General features: G+C 36.7%; 1 protein-coding gene across 1 annotated transcript; it reads right to left on the bottom strand.

Moving 5' to 3' along the window:
• Positions 1-4,753: 4,753 nt before the first annotated feature.
• On the bottom strand, positions 4,754-19,993 carry LOC104413369 (teneurin-3-like; the record flags this gene model as incomplete). Its single annotated transcript, XM_010024341.1, has 2 exons — positions 19,762-19,993; positions 4,754-5,032 (listed from the first exon to the last, which is right to left on the bottom strand). Coding segments are annotated over exons 1-2 (511 nt in total), but the record flags the coding sequence as incomplete, so codon positions are not given.
• Between the last annotated feature and the right edge of the window lie 452 nt (positions 19,994-20,445).

Below are 20,445 nucleotides of genomic sequence, written 5' to 3'. Positions count from 1 at the left end.
GGAAAGAGTCAAGAAGCTGTAAATGGTGGTATGGCAGTAAGATGAATATTAATTCATCAGTTATGTGGCTGGTTTTGATCAGCAGGCTCAGTATTTGGCTAGCAGGTTCCAAGCAGCTATACTGAACAGTAGAGTTTATCTAGAGTCAAGTTTTCTTTTGGCATAAAGAAGGATGTTAAACAGGTGAAAATGTTTAACACTACTTCCTGAATGATGTGCATTATTTAAGAATGCAGAGTTCAAGTATGTGTTATAGATGTACTGAGTTAGAGAGAACAGATTTTAAATGTCTTGACAAGTATCTTACCAATGTATTTCTTGGTTTTCAGAGATCTGAATGCCAGTAAATTCACCACTCTGGAAGGACAAGAGAGTATTAGGTTCACAAGAATTATAATCTCCAGAAACTGTCTGAAGTCGGAGAGGAAACAAGCAGATGCCCACACAGATGATAGTGATATTTTCTCTTTTAAGAAATCCTCAGCAGTGAACATTCTACCAGCAATAATTTTTTTTCTGTATATGTGAAAAATGGGTCCAAGTTTCAAATCACTTACCTAACCAACTCAGAATGATTCCTGAGGCCACGATTTCTTACACCTCTCTCCCTTTCTTCTTTTTATTTTGCTACATTCTGAACACTTCTGGTCTTCTAAAAAACCCCCACCAGTGCAAAACTTTGACTAATTATGAAAATAAAACCCCACATGCTAGTGCCATCAGAACTATTTTCTGTGCTCCCAGCTAGTCTTTGTGGCTGTGGGCAGAGTCAATTATGTAGCATGCATCTATCCTGAGTGCTCAACAGTTTTTCAGAAGCACTGTCAATACTCCTTCCAAAGGGATAGAAGGTGACACGGACTTGCTTAAATCTTAAATGAGTGAGCATGACTTCCCAGTCAATCATTGCCACAGCCTGAATTTCAGGCCAGCACAAAAAGTGCATACAAAACCGGATCTATAACTTCACAACAAATAACTAACTAACTCAATACGGAGCTGGACTTAAGGAATAACTTGCTCAACTAAATTTCATTTTTTATTAGCTTTCTGATGTCTCATTAGGTCAGGGATGCAGTTTAACGGATTTAAAAACAATTTAAATAAAGAAGTGGATTCTGAAATACCATATATTGACCCTTTAAGCAAAAGGGCCATTTGAAGCCTAACTACAACTTCTAGCTATTACTCTGCTGGAATATTTATCACGTTTAAAAGACAAGCTTTAGTAATCTTATAACAGCTTAACATCATAAAGTTACTGGCAGGCATATAAAAGATGAGCTGCTTGTATTTCAAAGCCACTACTCCTAGAACAATTACTAACGTAAATTTCTTAAAGCAGAATTTATGAAATAACTTGCAAAGGGAATGGAGAAGAAAGCCTGCAGAAGTACATACATGCTCAATGTAGTCCAAGTGATATATCATACTGTACGTGATACTGGTAGGTTGCCCAGATTAACAGATGCAAGTCCTCCTTCAGGGAGGCTGACATGACAAATCTCTCAGAATATGATGCCAAGAGTCATATATGGAACTTGAATGAGCTCGAAGAAAAATATTTCTCTTCAAAATGATCTACTGAGCAGTAACCTAAAACTTCGATGTGAGAATACATCTATAAACCTTATGTTTGATAAAGAGTTCTGATGTTTTCTAAAAGAAAAAAAAAAAAAAAAAAAAAGAAAATCAATTTGCTGGCATCCATGCTAAGTTATTACTGTATTTAAAATTTTGCCAGCTAAGCATGTGCAATGTTATTTGTTTAAAGAAACTTCTAATCCTGCCAATATTACTCACAAATTTGGGTTGTTTTTGTAGGGTCTTAGAAACGTAATATTGAGACCTCAACAAATAAGTCACTATCTTTAACAAACTATTTCCACTTATTCATTGTCATTATGCAACAGAACCTTGAGTTTGCCTTCCTGAGGGATACGCAATCCACATCCATTTCAGAAGAGCAAACACACACAACGGTTACTAGAAAGGAAAGGAAATTATGTTTTGATACCAAGCTTCTCTTCTTGCCTAAGTGGCAAGACAGAAAACCCCAAGTACATTCAAGAAATGGTTACTCCTGTGGTTTATCTGTAGGATAAATCACAGTTTTCATCATAAATAGTCCCATTAACTCCAATAAGGTCTGCATATGATAATGGCCTATTTAAACAGTGAATAGTTTTACTGGGTGAAGAGTGGGATTGCCCAAGAACTGAGGCTTTTAGGTAAGGAAAGTACAATCTGGTAGTGTGTTTTGCTCATCATAACCTGTTGCTCCTTATTTATCTATGTTATAGAGGTAAACATGTTGCATAGAAATGCTTTTACCTGTAAAACAGTTCCATCCAAATTCAGTCAGGAATCTTTCACACATACAAACCAGGATGTAGTACAGAGGATTCATCATAACTTTAACTTTGGTTTTAAAGCCTTATCAGATTTGTCAGATTTTAACAGTATACTGGCACAGCTATTAACTTCAGGCCACGAGTTAACAAAACTCACACCTGCAATTTGGTCCTTTAAAACACCTGTGCCTGCCAGGATGATATAGCTTCCCTGGCTTTAAATTATATTTTCTATTCTACTGTCAACATTTAACAGACTGAGTTTCAACTATGTGTATAAAATGTTTCTCAGCCAAATCTTCCATGTTCAGTGGAAACAAAAATTCAGAGAAAAATACCAAAGAAGATAAAGCTTTTCACCACTTCTGCACCATCTCCACTGACATGGAGATTCATGACATGGTCCAAATTGTATGTTTCATAATCCCATGGGACTCTCAAGGCATCAAAATTTCATTAGCCTCACAGCAGTCCCAGTACCTCCCTTAAGTCAGACTGCTGGCCTCCTTATCAATAAATAGATCAACTGCAACCCTTTTTAGTGACTAAGCTTTTTGTTGAAGTTGTATCAAACATCAGATGTTCCTTGCATAAATTTAACCAGTGCAGAGTAACGTCTTTTCTAACATTCACATTCTTCTCACACATGAAAAGAATAAAATAAACTAACTTGAAGCTCATGGAGGAGGTTCTGGCATATTGTAATCAGGATTTTGGTATTTTAAAAACTGTAAATGTAAGGTTTATTAAAAAGTACAGCAAACCTATTGTACTTCTAAAGAAGTCACCTCTTTGGTAATTTAAAGATACGACTCTAATGAAATCATGCATGTGCATGTATATATAAATATGTATTTTCAAAATCATTAACCTACGGTTTTACAAAAAGACTCAAGGGAATGTTTTAGCATAGACATCTCAAAAAGAAAAATCACAGGACTGCTCAACAATTTACTCTAGATTGCTTTGCAAATGAAATCTCAAGTGTCATCCAACAGAAACTCCACTGCCAAAAGGAAATAGGCAAGTACTCCTGTCCCCTTTCAAAACAGCCTCCAACTCAAAACAAGTTTTCCAAGCATGAGACAAGACACTTTTTAACACTGAGCATCTAAGTCCAACAAAAAGGAGGATCCCATCTGAGACAGCTGTCTTGAATAGGCATCTTCAGTTAGAACCAGTCACCAGTGGAAAGACAATTACGTATTATACCAAAATATAGCTTTGGTTTTGTCTTCTTGAACTAAAGTTAAAATAATAAATAGGTAAAACTAAACATTATTGCTTGTAGTTTAAAATAAAACTGTCTTCTTTTTTTTCTTTTTCTAAGGATTACCATACATACACGCACACCTACATTGCTGTTTCCCACAACGTCTTCCAGCTATTGCCAGAGGATAGAAATAAAATTGCTCTGACTTCTGTACAGCTGAGCAGACAGGTTTAATAAATTAATAAGATGACATGTAGACATGCAGGCAATAGCCATCTCTAATTTTCATTTTTACTCCTTTTTCCTTATTCCTCTTTTGAATTTGTCATATAGAAAGTCATGAAGTTAATAGAACAATCATTCTAATTCTAGTAAAGCTGAAAACCTTCTCCAAATAAAAAGTTAAACATAAAACGTTTTATAATATTTGTGCATTCAGCATTTAACACTGCATTAGGTTCTATTCATAATCTCAAGTGGAGGTAGAAATTTTTTAAAAACCTTTAAAAATGAACCAGTCAATTATATTAACCTCTGTTCATTTAAACACTAAGCCTTAATATATAATGGTCATAGCCCACATCTTACAAAGCTGCTGTTTAGAATTTATTTTTTTTTGGAGATTTTAATTGCACAGTAATCTAGTCCCCCAGGTACATCAAAGGCCACATATCCCTCTTCAACACAATTCTAATTGCTCTCACCAGCTAGGAGTTTAAAGCACAATCAAATTTGTTTTCAAATCACATGAGCCCTGTTAATAAGCTGTTCTTTGTGTTCATTCATCCATTCCAAGATTCTACAACTTCTCCAAGATGTCTTGAAGAAGAGCTTACAATGAAACCTTTGACTGCAAGCTGGCCTTGGGGATCAACTTTATCACCACTTACTTAGCTGTTCCCCAAAGGGTAACAGGTGACATGGTCTGAGATGAAACAGAGCTAATCTTTTTTGTGATTAAACTCTTTCAAATAGCTAAAACATCGCACCCAAACCTTGCATTACGTAGGACTGATATTGAATATTGACTTTTTTTTTGGGAGGGGGAAGAGAGGAGGAGAGAGGGGTGGAAAAAAAATAAATTAAAATACAAGGCCATTCCTTTAATGATTTTAAAATCTGGAGCCTCAACCAAAAGAGCAAATAAAACATTGATTTACATATGGGCATATGAATAAGAACTTACCATTTTCACTGTCGGACTTGTTTTCATGTTCAGTATCAGTCAGAGTGAGGGCTGAGTTGGAACGGCTCGAGAGACAGGAACTGCGCCCTGATTTGACCCCCCTGCCCCAAAGTCTCATGGCATGCTCTGGAGACATCACTCCTTCATTTTCAGTATCAGCATCTGACCCTGCACTGATAGAGTAACCTCTGTGGGGGAGCCCCATTTCCGCACAAAATGCCAGTCCTCGACGAGTTGCTGGTTCACAAACTCCTAACTGCCTTAGGGTAAAATTCTGTCCTGATTAGAGGAAAAAAAGATAACAAAAAGTGAGAATTTTTTTAAAATTTATTTTAAAAAGAACCTAAGCCTAAAAACTCTTCATGTGTATGATTGTTTCAGATATCAAACAAGGTGTTTTGTCAAAATTCTGTGCATATTACAATCAAGTGGATTCTTTTGTCTCTAGCTCTCTGTGGTGCCCCTTTCATTCATACTACACCTTGGCACTGTTTTGTCAATACTTAAACACATCAAAAATGCTCCTGAGTAGACAAGAAACATAACAGAACCTGCAAACTAAGAAAGGCCAATTCAGCACATGAAAGGATCAAATGTAAATGTCAAACTTTTTCCCTTTTCCCCCCACCCCTGTCAGGATTATCTTTTTGTGTGCGTATCCTAGTTAGAAGCCAAAGCAATAGGTTATTTTCCCCATACAGATGTCCCCCTAATGTGGCAAATGAAAAACTTAATGGGAACCAAACTCACATGGTCTTTACTGGATCTGTCTGCTCTACTCTAACACACAAATATAAACAAACAGGACAAGGACTACAGTAGAGTTGTTATTTTTTTGTGTCTATTTTGAGAAACATTTTAGGTTTTTACTACTTAAGCAGAGTCTGTGCATTTTAAATAGATTTTTAGCCTCCGTTTTGGGGCAGAGCAAGAGACATAAGTGAATCCCCAATGATTGTATTAATAAATTAGGAGCAATAAACTCATGACACTTCAATAACTTAAAGTGTGTAAATTATGTGACACTCAAAAATGACTGCCTTTTTAATGGTTGTGTCTTCATCCTACTTTTATGTCCATAGATTTAAAACATTTTATGATATACAGATACTTGGCAAGCTCATTTGCATGCTTGTACCCATAATGCTTTTCCACCCTAGCCCACAGTTATTTCATAGCTCTGGGAACAAATGAGAACACGTATTCAGTTTTTGAATGACAAGCATCCTAATTTCACCAAAATTAGTAATTTAATATAAAAATATGTTAAATTAAAGCTTACAATACAACAAGAACAGAATCCTGTCAATCAGAAAGTAATAGAATTACAGAAGTGTGAATACAGAAGTGTAAATAATTAACTGAAATATTAGGAATTAATGCCCTGGCCATTGACTTTTTTAAGTGAGAGAATTATTTTATTGCTGCGGTCACCCTAAGTTTCTTCACAGTCAGAATCATAAATGAATTTTGACAATGACTTTCATGAATAATGAAAATTAGTTACTACAATTAGGTACAAATCAAAGTGCATTTATTATCCAGCTGTGAATAAATATTTAAACTAAAATACAGCTGTGGAGGTAAATAAGCATATCTGTGACTGTGTCTTAACAACGTGAAAGGTATAAGAACAGCAGACTACCATGTACACTGATAGTGTCTTATAAATTTTTTAAGCTATGTCAGTTCTCAGGTTTTGAAAGAGTTGAAGCTAATCAAAGCAGCACAGGTCAAACAAACCGCCCAGTGGTAATAGGGTCAGAGCTGGAAGTAGTGAAGTGTCTACAATGCTTATTATTTTGTATTTTGGCAACTACATGCTAAGGGTGACAGTCTAGAGCACTGGTTTTATGCATTTAGTACATTATGTGAATCTACATTTTCAAACAGTTGCCTAAAGTCAGAACCGAACATAGGAGAAGCCCATGTGTGCATGTGTATGTATACAGGTGTACACACACACATGAAGCAGTTAAGGTCTATACACAGTTGCACATGCAGCATCTTATTGGTTCTAAGAACAGGGTTTTGGGAAGCAAAATGGAAAGGAAGAGGTATTTTTGACCAAAGACAAGGTTACTTGAGTCAGTAACAAAACTACTGTTGACTTTGATGCTACAAGATGTTATGCCTATAGTCCCAGTACGTCACGGTGCTGAGGTCTGTAGGCAAGGAAGGATGTGGACAGACACAGATGCTACCTCTTGAGACACAATTAGAGCAGATGCAGCAGGTGAGCATTGCAACCTGCAGCTCCTCTGCCAGCCCATACCACACAGCCCCGTGCTCCCCCCCAGCAAAAAGGACCTCTTTGCACTCAGGCAGTCACTCAGGGAGACATCTGTGCAGAGACATCAATTGGCAGAGACTATTTATTCCCTTCCCTCACCACATTTTTTTTTCCTTTTAAGCAAACTATTTAAAAGAAACTACTTCAGGCAGTATATAACCACATCCTCCATGATCACTTTTTCCAGGAGATTTGTCTCGAGCACAACATACCACCTACCATTTTTTAATAGATTATTTATTTATTTAACTAAGTCTACAAAGGCCTACATCCATGTAAAATATTTTCTTCTTTTTTCCCTTCTTATGATTGGTAAGAAAACCAACCTGATACGCCACAGTGCCAAACCAGAAAAGGCAGGAAGATTTGTATATTGCTCTCTCAGCCCATTCAATATATTAGAGCTTCTCACTATACTGGGAAGTTTAACAGCATAACCCAGAAATGTTGCTGTAGATTTAGAAACATCAGGCTAAATCATCTTCTGAATTAAAGCTTTCCTACGAGATTTACTAAGAGGATTGTACTCCATGTAAGTTGCCTACACTAATGAAAACAAAACAAACAAAAAAACCCACCACCACAAACACAAAACCTAAACCAAAAAGTTGAGATGGAAAAATATGTATTTGTGTAAGAATTTATAGCCCAAAGGAAATCATACATACATGATACAAAAATTCTACATCATGTTAAGTTTCCTGACCAATGAAAACAGGAAGTCTTCCAGGACTGAGGGGAGGCTGAACACAGCTGGAATGCTGACATAGTGGGCAGCAGAGTAGTTGGGGGCTTTTGGTTGATAATGAACAATACTGTGGGAAAAAAATTTAAATATAAAAATTGAAAAGGAGATTGTAGGAGCTGGGGGGGGGGGGAGAAAAAGAAAAACCAAAGAAAAAGAGAGGATGTTCTCCTTGTGTTCTTAGAGTTTCTAATTAACCTTTCCAGAATGACTTCAATATGAGGGATTTAATCATCCTTTTCTTACACTATACACACATTTGCAATTTCTCCTACTGACAGTAAGTGCCTCAACAGTTCATAAAGACTTAAAAACAACTTGGCAATTGTAATGAACTAATTCCTGAGAAGAAAATATACATACAGAATAAACAGACAGGCAGAATGCTCTGCGGTGGTGTTTTTGGTTGGTTGGTTGGTTTTTAACTTTCCTTTAAAGAAAAAAAAACGATGAGTGAAAATAACTAAAAAAAAAAAGAAAAAAAAAAAACGACACAGCATTTCAAGGAGACTTGTTCTGGAGACACCTTTGGGAATTTTCACTATTTGGGATGATGTATCATGAAGTTAGGTTTTAAAATAAAAAATAATGCTGTTTGCTACCATGCTACCATTAGATACTGCATTTCTCTTACCTGGGAATACCAGTTTATGCGTAGTGTTAGGACTGCTGACACCCTCCATTTGTGCAAACAAGAAGAAAATTAATGTCATAACTCTAAAATAACTTTCAGAAGCTTGCACAGAAATCACTGTTAAAAACACATTTTTAACACATTTGCCAACAGTAACCATATACATCTACCTCTTACGTTGCAATCACTTTCTGTGTAAGCAATGATCCACATAAGATTGTATCTCCTTAACTACATTAAATACATACAAAAAAGTGTAGCAGTTTTAGGGTTTGGGTTTGTTTTTTTTTTTTTTAAGAGTGTGTGCATATATATTTCTCTGTCAGAATCCCACAGGTTACATTTTCTAGAAATGTAAATGCTTCGGGTTTGTTTTTTTTTTTTAAGTTTAAGAAAATACTGCATATAAGCAAGTTTGATGTAAGCAGAAATAATGTATTATTTTAGAAAGCCAGAAGTTAACAGCTGGAATTAAATGGAAACCTGCTGTACTTGTGTCACATTTGTTTGCCTGACTTAAATTGAGGAATTTGTTCAAAACCATCAATAATTACTTAAGCTTCAAGTTGGAAATGTTATCTTTTGGAGATCGGTTTTTGAAGAGGACTGCTAAACAAAGGAATGGGCCCCATGGTTCTTCACTTGTCAGTCCTTGCTCTAAGTTGGATCTACACTAAATACATACACAGAGATATTCTCTTAAAAACCATGAAAAGTGGAAACAAATGGAAAGAATGAACAAAAGAATATCCAACAGAGAATTTGTCGGCATCTCCAGACATCAGCACTGTCCTTAATAATTCATTAACCACTGATAAGTGACAAGTCAGGGTTTAGCAACAATAGACTATATTGGAAAGAGGTAAAGAAAAAAAGTCTGTAAAGCCTACAAATCATCTGCCTAGTTAACATAAAAATACACCCACACTCCTACCTTTTAAACCAGAGGAATTATAGTCTGAGTGCCTTTGCCAACTGGTTTTGTTGTAACACGATATACATAGTACTAAAAAGGCAGAGGTCCCAAACCCATCCAAGCCCATACTGAAATGTCTATTTAGTTTAGCTCTTCCTTGTTTCTGATGTTTTGTGCTATGTCTGCTGTCTCTGCACCCTTTAGTACTTGTCAGGACCATTTTTAGTCTATTCTTCCTTTGTATCTTGCCTTCTATCTGTCTGTAACACTACCCTGCCACTCAACAATCTTCCCATGATAACACATGACAAAAATACACTAAACTTAGAAAAACTGTCAAACAACAAAATCTATAGAGACACAAAACTATGACCATGGTCCTTAGGAGCAAATCTTCTCCCATAGATTGCCTTGATTCCCTACTTAATCCTGATTTTATTTATTTTTTATTAAGTCTCATTCTTTTCAAAAACAAATGAGGAAAAATATTTTTCTCACATTTTTATTTTCTATCTGCAGACTACCGCATACAAACATGTCCTCACAATACAATGCTTATCATATAAGCTTATTACACAAGCAGAACTGATGTCAACAGTGCTGAAAAATGTTATTGCAAGGACCATGCTGGTTTCTGCTATTTTGAGATGGGAAAAGTACTTCCTTTTGTATTCATGTTTAGATACTGCTAGTGGGCTATATCTGAAGCACCTTACCTGGAGCTCGTTCTCAGTACCTCTGAATACTTTCTGCAGAAAAAAAGTAAACACAGATGCTCTGCATCTTTGAAATGCTTCACCATTTCTGCATAAGCAAGAGCTCAAGACTACTGACCTGATTCAACAGTACCTTGCCTTCCTAACTCATACACATGACAAGTATGAAGGAATAACTCCGTTAACTGCAAACTGGCTCGCCTGTTCACTTCTCCAGTTCCTGAAAAATACGGAGTTCAGTTATGTGCTAGTCAAAGATGGAAAAAAGAGCTTCTTTGTATATAACAGTAGGCAGCAAAACTGTTCGCAGGACACTAGCTAGTCAGTACAGGACCTCTGAGAACATGGGTCAGATGCCATCTTCCTAGATGATCAAAACAGACTTGGACTGGTTTAGCAAGAATTCCATGCATTCCTATGGGAACTTAAACATATTTACTTTCAAGTGCCAATTCTACCTGGTTTCTTAAGGAAAGCCATGTAACTTCTTTGTAAAGAAAATAATAGGTTTTTCTATTTACTGTGGCAAATACAGTGTGGCACACTTTCAAAGGCGGTCCTTTGGAAGGAAAGGTCTTGAGAGGAAGGACACGGAAATGGAAATAAATGTACAGTAGAATAGCAAATTTATTGGAAATGAAAGATTAAAAACAAACAAACAAACAAAAAGAAGAAGAAAAAAAACAAACAAAAAAAAACCCCAGCAAAACAGATGCCTTGGATAGTCTATGAAACTGATTAGAGCAAAAATGCTGTCTCCAGAAGTCAGAATGTTAGACGGGTAGAATACAATTACACAAAAGAGAGCATGAGCAATAGATGTCATACGATCTATTCTGCCACACAAACTTCACTACAATTTTACTAAAAAGGAGTTTTCAAAGCTGTACTTGCAGATTTCTGTTTGCTAGGGTGCAAGAAATTGCAGTGAAGACTGACAAGTAATGAGCTTTGCCTATGTTAACAACATTTCTTCTTTCTGATTTGGCATAGTATTTTGTTATTACTTCAGCCTGATTTTCTCTTTTGTTTTTGTGGAAATGATCTGTGAAATTTAAACCATCCTAATCCACTGTATCACATTTTCCTCCTGGTTTTAATTCCTGTGTTTTTCTCTTCACTCATCACAACCTTCTTCTTTGTCACCTTTTAATCTCTCTTTCTTGACCTTTCCACTCTCTTCAATTCTCCAACGTAACCTCCTTTTCTTGTCATTATCTGATTCAGAGTGGAGCTGTAAGATTCATATAAAAGACAGTTGCTTCTCCAAAAATCCAGTAAATTACATAATAACAGCATTCAATTATATTAAATGTTAGCAACTGTGCATATCATTTTCACATGCTTGTTTTTCTGAGCAAACAGTAACACAGCTCTTGCATTCCTTATAGGCTTTCAAAAACATATAGGGATTTAAGTCATGGTCTCAGTGACTTCTGAAAAAGTTAGTGCCAGATACTGTGAGTTCTCTGAGCTGCACTTACTGTGCCACTCTTGGTAGAAGAACTTTACGTAAGACTCAAAAGCTGAGCCAATTTTAAATAAAACAAAAAATAACCTCAAAACAAAACCAAACACAACCCCCCTTAAAGTATTTCGAACATGGTATTCAAACCAGCTATGTATTTTTTATAGCATTAAACTACAGAATCACAAGGAGATATAGATTGAAATGCTAGCCTGGGAAAATTTTTATTTTAAGAAATAGAATAGAATCTTCCTGCCACCAGTTTTCCAAATTATGGTTCAAACATGCAGACTCTTCTGTGCAGTATGAGAGACTCAATTTTATTCCCTGTTAGGCTGGAAGGTGGTAAGGGATCCTCAGTACTAATCCACAGACTAGAACATATGAAGCATCCTTAATCCAGTATAAGGATAAAGAACTGTTCATCAAACCCACTGAAGTTACTACAGAGTAAGATTAAAGTCAGCTGAAGATAATTTCACAATTGCACAACTCAAAGCTTCAAGCTACAGCATCAGCAATAATGTTCCAATAAATTAATTAATAATTTAAGCATTATGGTTCCAGATATTGGAATTTTAAATAAAAATCTATGCTTATGACTATGATTAAATAATATACAAACTAAATTAAGAGAAAGTAACACGGCTGTCCAGATCATAGGCTGCAAGAGGAAAAAAATCACCCCAAAACCAACCAAACAAAAAATCCAAAACCCACACCAAAAAACCCCAGGATTCTGTGGATTTAAAAAAAGAAATATAACTCCATGAGCAGCAAGGAACACAGTCTTGATCATGACCAGAATGACAGTATAGACATTTTAAACCTCTATCTTAATCTTTGGATCCTGGAACCAAATCATCAACATCTCAGCATCCATTTATTACAAGCTATGAATAAAGACTAAATCTGATAGATGTGAAGAAAATATGACCCAAGGGTAAGCAATGTAGAGATGATGGATATCCAGTCTGCAAAGAGCCTACAACCCTAGATTTGACAGGTATGAACTGCCACATTAAGGTCAGTACGATGCTAATGACATGACATACAGCTTGAAATGGGGAAAACAGGTGAGGAGGAAGGAGGTAGTATGAAAAGAATCACGCAAAATACAGTTCAGGCTCACTGCTATTCCTCCATATAGGGAGGAGAGAAAACTGCCATTATTTTTGCCTTTCCACAAGGGAAAGGCATGTCTGACTTCACAAGTGAGCAGAAAGACCCACAGAGGGTTGTGTCTCAAAGCTTGATAGAAAACTTCATTAGTTCAACAGGCTCTGAACCTGTGAAAAGGAAAAAAACCCACCACACCTATTCAGAGTAGCCCATGCATTTCTATTTGTAGGACTTCATAAACAAGTACCCCACAGTCATGGCAATCAGCTCTGTCTGTAATGCAAGGACAGAATGAGATGCTTGGACCATTGCTAACAGTAAGTGCAAGAAATAACAGGGAATACAGACCCAAAGATTTCTACAGAAATGAAAACCTCTTTTATTCCCTCTCTCACTCCTGTTTCCCATCACACCCTCCAAAAGAGTTTCCATTCTGTAAACCTCCATAATAAATGTAGTGTAGCATTGTCTTAATTTAGATTTTCTAGCAAAATATCTATTATACTGAAGATAAGGAAGAATTCAACTCAGATATTTATGGTGCTGCAAAGCAAAAAAGTAGAAACACAAAACTGGAGGTAAATGTGTTCCCTTGGCCCTGCCATTTCCTCTTTCAGCTTTAATTAGCTCAGTAATGCTGAGTACTGACTCTCAAGCCAGTAAATTGTGACATTGTACAAATGAATTTCAGAAAGAATCAGGAACTTTCTCAGGAATTACTCCATTTTACGTCTTTGCTTCACTTTCTGCATTTATTTGCCAGTGATGGAATAAGCAATCACTCACAGCTTGGCCTACAGCCCTGACTCTCAGCCCTAAGCACTAAATCAATGGACAGCACAGGCGGGCCTCTTCAGCTTCTTTCATTCCTCACCCCATCACGAACCGCACACTTTTCTAGCTTTATTCTCTCCATAGATGTTAACACACTGAAGTCATCTTTCATAGCTATGCATGTGATCCATTTATCTTCCCAGTTCTGAGTTTAGTTTTCATTATGAACAGGAGCAGCACATACGTCTCAGTATAAGAGCTACAGAAAGATGTAAGAGCAACTACAGACCCTTTACAGTATCTTTCTTCCTATGAGGCTGAAAGTCCTTGTGAAGGCCCGTTGCTCACCTTACAAATCCCTAATCAATATGATCAAGAGCTTAATTCTTTTATTTTGCAACCGGACTGGTCGAAGCAAGGTTTTTATTCTGTGGATCAAGGCTGAGTAGAAATGCCTGATCAAGCAGTCTACTGACAATAACCAAGGTTGATTTTTCCCTGGAGAATCACAATCGCCCTTTGTCTCCAGATCTGTAGCTCATCTACAGACCCTGATCCACAAGGGGACAATTTCAGCTAGATGAATACCTTAGAGCAAGTGTGCATATCACTGAGCATGAACTAAATATACCACCAATCAAATAAAAGTGAAATGTTTTTCTTAGTACTACTCTGTAGCTAATAGAGTAACTTCAAAAGTCAACAGATCCTTATCACCCAGAACCTGAAAACCAATTAGCTTCTTATTGTTGCTTTAAGAAGTAACTAGTATAGCAATGAAAGATGATAATATTACTTAGCACTTACAGCACTTTTCATCTTCAAAGCATTTTGCAAACATAAACTAATTAATTTTCCCAACACGCCTGTGAGGTGGGTAAGTGTTATTACTGCTGTATTACAGAAGGGAAAAAAGAAAACCCAAATAAAAAAAAAAAAACAAAACACCTCTGGCAGAAGGTTATGTGCTTAGCTCAAGGCCACAAAATTATCCAGAACACACTGGCACTGTATGCTGCTTATACAAGTTACCCACTCAAATCAGGCAGATACTGCAGGTGGCTGTGTTTTAGCATAACAAAAAAGTATCTGTCATGATGACAATCAGGACACATCTTGCACGGCAGCCAGGAACATATAACACTAATTCTAATATCTGACTAAGGTTTTGAGAAACAGCACTTGCCGTGTCAATGAATGGCGATTAATTTGCTCATCAGGAGAGCACAGAGTCACTTATCTATTATTTCATACCTTCTCGTAAACAGTCTGCAAAGCAGACCGATTCACTTCTATTGAGAATCAGTTGCCTACTCAACAGCCAAAATCAGCCCCTCATTAAAGCATCGGTAGTTGAAGGTCAAACTGGTCTTGCATGTATGTCCTTCCACTGCTTCAGACAGGTTACTTTAAAGTAGGCTCTAGGTTTAAAAACATGACCATTTAAATCATTTAATCCTACAGTTGACATTTATGGTGACTAGAAAGATTAAACATTTTGCTATCCAAATAATTCATCTTGAGTAGCTAGTATTTAAGAGCAATAGACTTTGGAGTCATATTACATCAGGATAGAAGTTGCAATTAACATTTCAGGTTTCTGAAGTCTTAAAAATGTATCCCTGACAATGTCCAGTATCTTATACAATAAATTGTCAAAGCATATATATCACTGTTTCAGGTCCCTCTTCCACTGAATGGTGGGATTTTTCTAGCACCTGAATCTAATTGGTATGGGAGTGGCAGCTGAACGATACCTACGATACACCCACACACTGGAATGTACTGTACACGGCTTTGCTTTTCAACAACCTGGTATCAGTTATCCAGCATATTGCGAAGGAAAGAAACTATTTTTCTTCACTTGTTTGATAAGTTCAGCCTCTCTTTTTGCAGTTCCAAGGAATTATTAGGGTATTTAATCTCATCTAGGCACTTAAGTATTCCAGAAGAGTAAAGGTACAAAACCATGCTTAAAAGTACTTTCTGCTGCAAAACTGAAAGGGGTGGCATGAAAATAAATTACATTAAGGCTTGGCTGACAGTGAATTGTTCTGATTGATAAACATGGTGAACTCATTCTCACTGCCAGCTAAGACAACCAAATAACATTACCTGCAGGCTAAACCATAGTTGACTAAAACTTTCAAAAATTAAAAATTTAACAAAGCTTCCACTGCGTCATTGGGTCTATTAGCAAAAGGTGTCCTGAAGCTCAGCCTGTCAATTCACACAGTTCACAAACAGTCCTGTGATTATTTTGTACAAAAATACAAACATGCACAAATCTGCAATACACCTGCCACTTCTGCTCATGGGTCAGCCTCCCGCTCCCGGGCAAAAACTCACTGACACAATATACAGATCACTCTATAGGATCACTATGCTGTCCTGCAACAACAATATGCTTTGAAATGGAACAATGACTACTTAAGAGGTATTGCATATTCCTTTCTACCCTTTAACATGTATCTGATTGATGGAAAATAAATACAGTTTTTGCCTACCTGTATTTTTCTTACTAACTTAATAAAAAGTTCAGTTCCTGCGAGTCCAGGTTTGATTCATGATTGTTCTCAAATTATTTTTATATTGTTGTATTATTATGAATTCCAATTATTTTATCCTAATGCAATTTAAAAAATACTACTTACTTGCTATATTGCTAAAATCCTTCCCTCCTAGTCCGTAGTCACATCACACTTCCAGATATTTCTGAGGAAGAGATCATCTGGTCCAACCTTTCTTGGCAAAAGCCCAGTCTAGACAAGGTGGCTCAGCAACCTTTCCAGCTGAATCAAACATGTCTAATGTTGGGGAATCCCCTGCTTCTCTGGGGAGATTATTCCACTGGCTGATTGTTCTCATTTTGCATTGCTTTCTCCTATCTATTTTGTGTTACTTCACACAGCAGTTTTATTCTGTAAACACAGGAATTTCTCTGTACAACAGCTTAAATCCTGAATTCAGCAAGATACTTGCGCGTATTCCAAAACACAAGCATTCAGGTTGCTGAATTCAATTGAAGAAGTTGTACATTTAAATCAGGCTGCTCATTATAGTTGGATACTTCAAAGCATACAAAAATAAAGTGTCTTCTTCCTACCTAACACATAAACAGCAAACAATCATATTGTTGCACCTTGGAAAGTAAATAGTCTTTCATGGTGCTTCATCCATTGTCAAGGAATGCTTTTAAAGCAAAAAGCTCATGGTCTTTATTTACATGGCTAGGTGCTGAGTTTGATTATCCACAGGCTTACCAATTTTTTCTGAATCTTAAAGTAAAAATAAATAACTAAATCAGAAGTTCTAAAAACAGTATGCTAAATAATCCTCATCTGAAGAGTTTAAATACAAAACCAGTTTTGCAACAGATGGAGGGGCTTAAGAAGACCACCACAGTAGGTCTCTCAAGGATGTTATCTGAAAGCTTGCTGCCTAGATGAAGTTAAAATTTCCTAAACAAGCATACCTGCTCTTAAAGTCCTGTTAAATGGGTTTCAAAATTAACATGATACTCCCAGTTATATAATAATTTCACATTCAAGTGTTTTACTATATGTTTTAAATGGTATTTTTTTTTTGGAATTACAGTAACAAACATGCCTTTTTAGGCTCTTATTTATGTAATTAATCTCAAGCAACATAAAATCAGACAAGGAAAAAGTTCTGTGACTGGAATTGACAGTTGGAGAACGTCCTCTCGACAAGATGCCCTGGGATAAACCTACCACTAAATAGGACACACATCTCCAGTGGCAGCATCCATTTCTGAATTCCTACCATGGGATTTTGGGAAGCAGGAAGCACGAAGACCTGCTGAGAAATCTCAGAAAAAAAAAGGTGGGAAATTTCTGATTCATAAGCAGAAAGCTTTGAAGGGCTTTACTCCAAAATATCAGCCATAAAAACATACTGATGTCTTTAACAGTGTGCCACATTTGAAAGACTCAAGAAATTCACTTAACTATTCCAGTAGCTTTCCAGCAGACACTGGAAACTTGAACTTGATATTGTTATTTTACACAGTGCGGGGGAGGGGGTGTAAAAAAAAAAAAAAAGTGAAACACTAGTCATGATTAATTTTAAAAATTAATTTCCAATTAAAAGTATTTATTAAAGCTTGACTTTTTTGCTTATAGATTCATTTCCTGTTGACTTAGCAGGCTAGAATGTAATTAGACTGTCAACAAAGCTACATGTCTGCACTCTATTTCCAGACAGAGAGGGGAAAAAATAAATACAGGGAAGCATGTTTTATATATTATTTAAAAACCTTTGGAATGACCTTGAAGACCTTTTCCACAAAATGCTTCCAATGCCAGAAGCAGTAAATTCTTTCAAAGATGAATCAAAAGGAACATACTACCTAAGACAGCAAAACAAGCCCTTTATAACCTGACCCTACCAAACCTGCAGGCAGTCCCCAAAGGTGCTAAACCAGCATGCATTAGAGGGGAAGCCAATAAGCCAAACAAAGAGAATTGAAAGGACAATGAGAAAAATCAAATGGGCACAGATGACAGTGCTGAGACCATGAAAAGGTGAAGATGACACTGCATGTGCCAACTACCATTTCAGGGCTGTAGACATGTAATTTATTGCATATTGGGCAATAAATATTAGCTAAATACTATGTGCCTTTCTGAAGAAAATTAAGAGGAAAAAAACACCAAAGCCCCAGTGCACCATCATATATAACATGCCAGACTATAGAAGTCCTTCCATAGCATTACTGCTATTTAAAAAGAATAGTACTCTATTCAGGCAATAGTTTATGAATTTATGAACTACATAAATGACCTCTATTTGGATAGAATTTTGTCACTAGTACTAAGAAACTGTCTACAGTACAGGTCTTAGAAAGCTTCCTCTTGAATTTACCTCATTAAAGTAATGAGATCAAGGTGACTAACGTCTTAAAAACTAGAGAGTAGTGATGACCTGAAGTTTCAACATATCACAGAAACCAAAAATACACCGCAGAAAGCAGACAGACTACAGTAGGTGCAAGGCCTAGTTACACCAGCCTAAGAGAAATACTTTTATTTTCTTCACCAACATTTGTAGGCAAAAGTCAACACCGTGCGTCCAGCTCTAATTCTAATGTAAGGTTATTCTACTTGGAACAAAGAAAAACCACCAATGGGGAAAATACTTACAAACCTTTCTAAAATTAAAACTAAGGACTTCCTCACAAGGAGGAAGCTTTCTTTTTCTACCCATAAATCTATTCTTGTTTCCTTATAAAAGATAGCTTTATACAAAAGACTGAGGTATAAGTTCACACAGCTCTTGGCCTAGCTTTATCCTTTCAGGTAACTGGGCTGCAGTACTCCATGCATTTTGTAACTTGTTTTTCTTTTCTTATGTTAAGTAGTTTACTTGCAGAAATGTCAGTTCCAGAAACTACAGTTTCAAAGCCAAAAGTGACATGTAAGTGCTTATACCCTAACTAGAGCCAAGTACCATCTCTTAAAACCAGTGAGGTTATCTAGTCCAAAGCCTCTGTTCAACTACGGTCAGCTACAGGAAGTTGACCAGGACTATATCCAATCAGATTTTGAGCATCTCCATGGATATTTAGATCTCTTATGTCTCTCCAATCCTGGACTCAAATTCAACACTGAGCTCTAGTAATGTGTTAGCATCTGGTTAGATACCATAGATATCCACTAAAAAAACCCAAACAAATAAAAAACCAAAACCAAAACCAAAAATAAACCGAACTACCCCCCCCCCAAAGAAAAAAACAAAACCAAACAAACCTAAATGCATTAATCATTAATTAATTCACCTTAGTTACCATACAGTGCTCTGTTACTGCCCATGAAAGCCATAAGATGAAGGCACTGAGCTAATATGTTATTCTTACACTCATCCACACACACTGTGTTTCCCCAAACCTGTTCATAGGGCTTGGCCTTCTTGGAACTGTTATATTTGTTTATTTTTATTAATTTTGAAGCTGTTTACATTTTAGGCATATTAGAGTGGCAAACATTTGGGCGATCTGTTAATGAGTCAAATTGATGCTGGAGGTCTAGTTTTTAAATACTGAATACTTCACATGAGCGTGCAAAGTTGTCACTGACCCATTGCCCAACATGGGCCGTTTACTTAACTTTCCTGTGCATTGTATATTATCTATTTCAAAGATGGCATGCAATGCTTTCCCACCTTCGTAAAACATTTAAGGAGATACAGGTATACTATGCGTGTAGAGTGTTACTAAAATTAATGACAGTGGTATAACAGCAAACTTTTCCTGCAGCAAGAATGCCTGGTTACTTGGTACTAATGAATTATACATTCTGAATTACAACATCTTGCCTACCTTGTCTGGAATACTCATCTGCTTCTCTGTGGACCAAATCTTTTACCCGGTTTCCATACAGCAACCTAGAGGAATCATGATCAAAAGCTTTCAAGGTTTCACTGGAGCTGTAAGACTTCTGTGTAGGCACTCTGCACTCATCATTTTCTGCAGAAGAATTTGTATAGCGCCGCTCCTTGTCTCGTCTGCTCTTTGTCAGGGAGCAATAAGGCCTACGTTCCTTCACATCCATACTTCATTCCTTCTCTGTGCACATCAGTCCATCTTATTTAGAAGTCTTCTCTACATTCAGCTTACGTTCACCTATAACAAAATTAGAAAGACAACCGCTGATGTGTTACAATGTCCTCTAATTGCAGTGATTGCTTCCTAACTCTCTGGGAGAGAAAGATCTCATCAGTGATGGGTGAGACACTTCTGGAACACTTGCGAGACTTCCTGGAGTCTCACGCATGAGCTACCCTGAGCAAAAAAAATTAGCAAAGACATTTTTGAGGACAGGAATACAATGATTTTCATTTTTATACAACAGATTACAAGATCAAAAGCAGACTGAGAACTGAGTGGGAAAAAAAAAAGTAGCTTTTCAGCTTTAAAAACATGTTACTGACCTAAAGTCTACCTGTAGGTAGACAGTCTTTCTGAGAATGATGCATGCTTTAATGGCAAGTGTTACTTCTTTCT

Source organism: Nestor notabilis, unplaced genomic scaffold, assembly GCF_000696875.1.
Source record: "Nestor notabilis isolate BGI_N333 unplaced genomic scaffold, ASM69687v1 scaffold2681, whole genome shotgun sequence".
NCBI lineage: Eukaryota > Metazoa > Chordata > Aves > Psittaciformes > Psittacidae > Nestor > Nestor notabilis.
The sequence above is the reverse complement of the archived record's forward strand: the minus strand, read 5'-3'. Positions and strand labels throughout refer to the sequence as shown.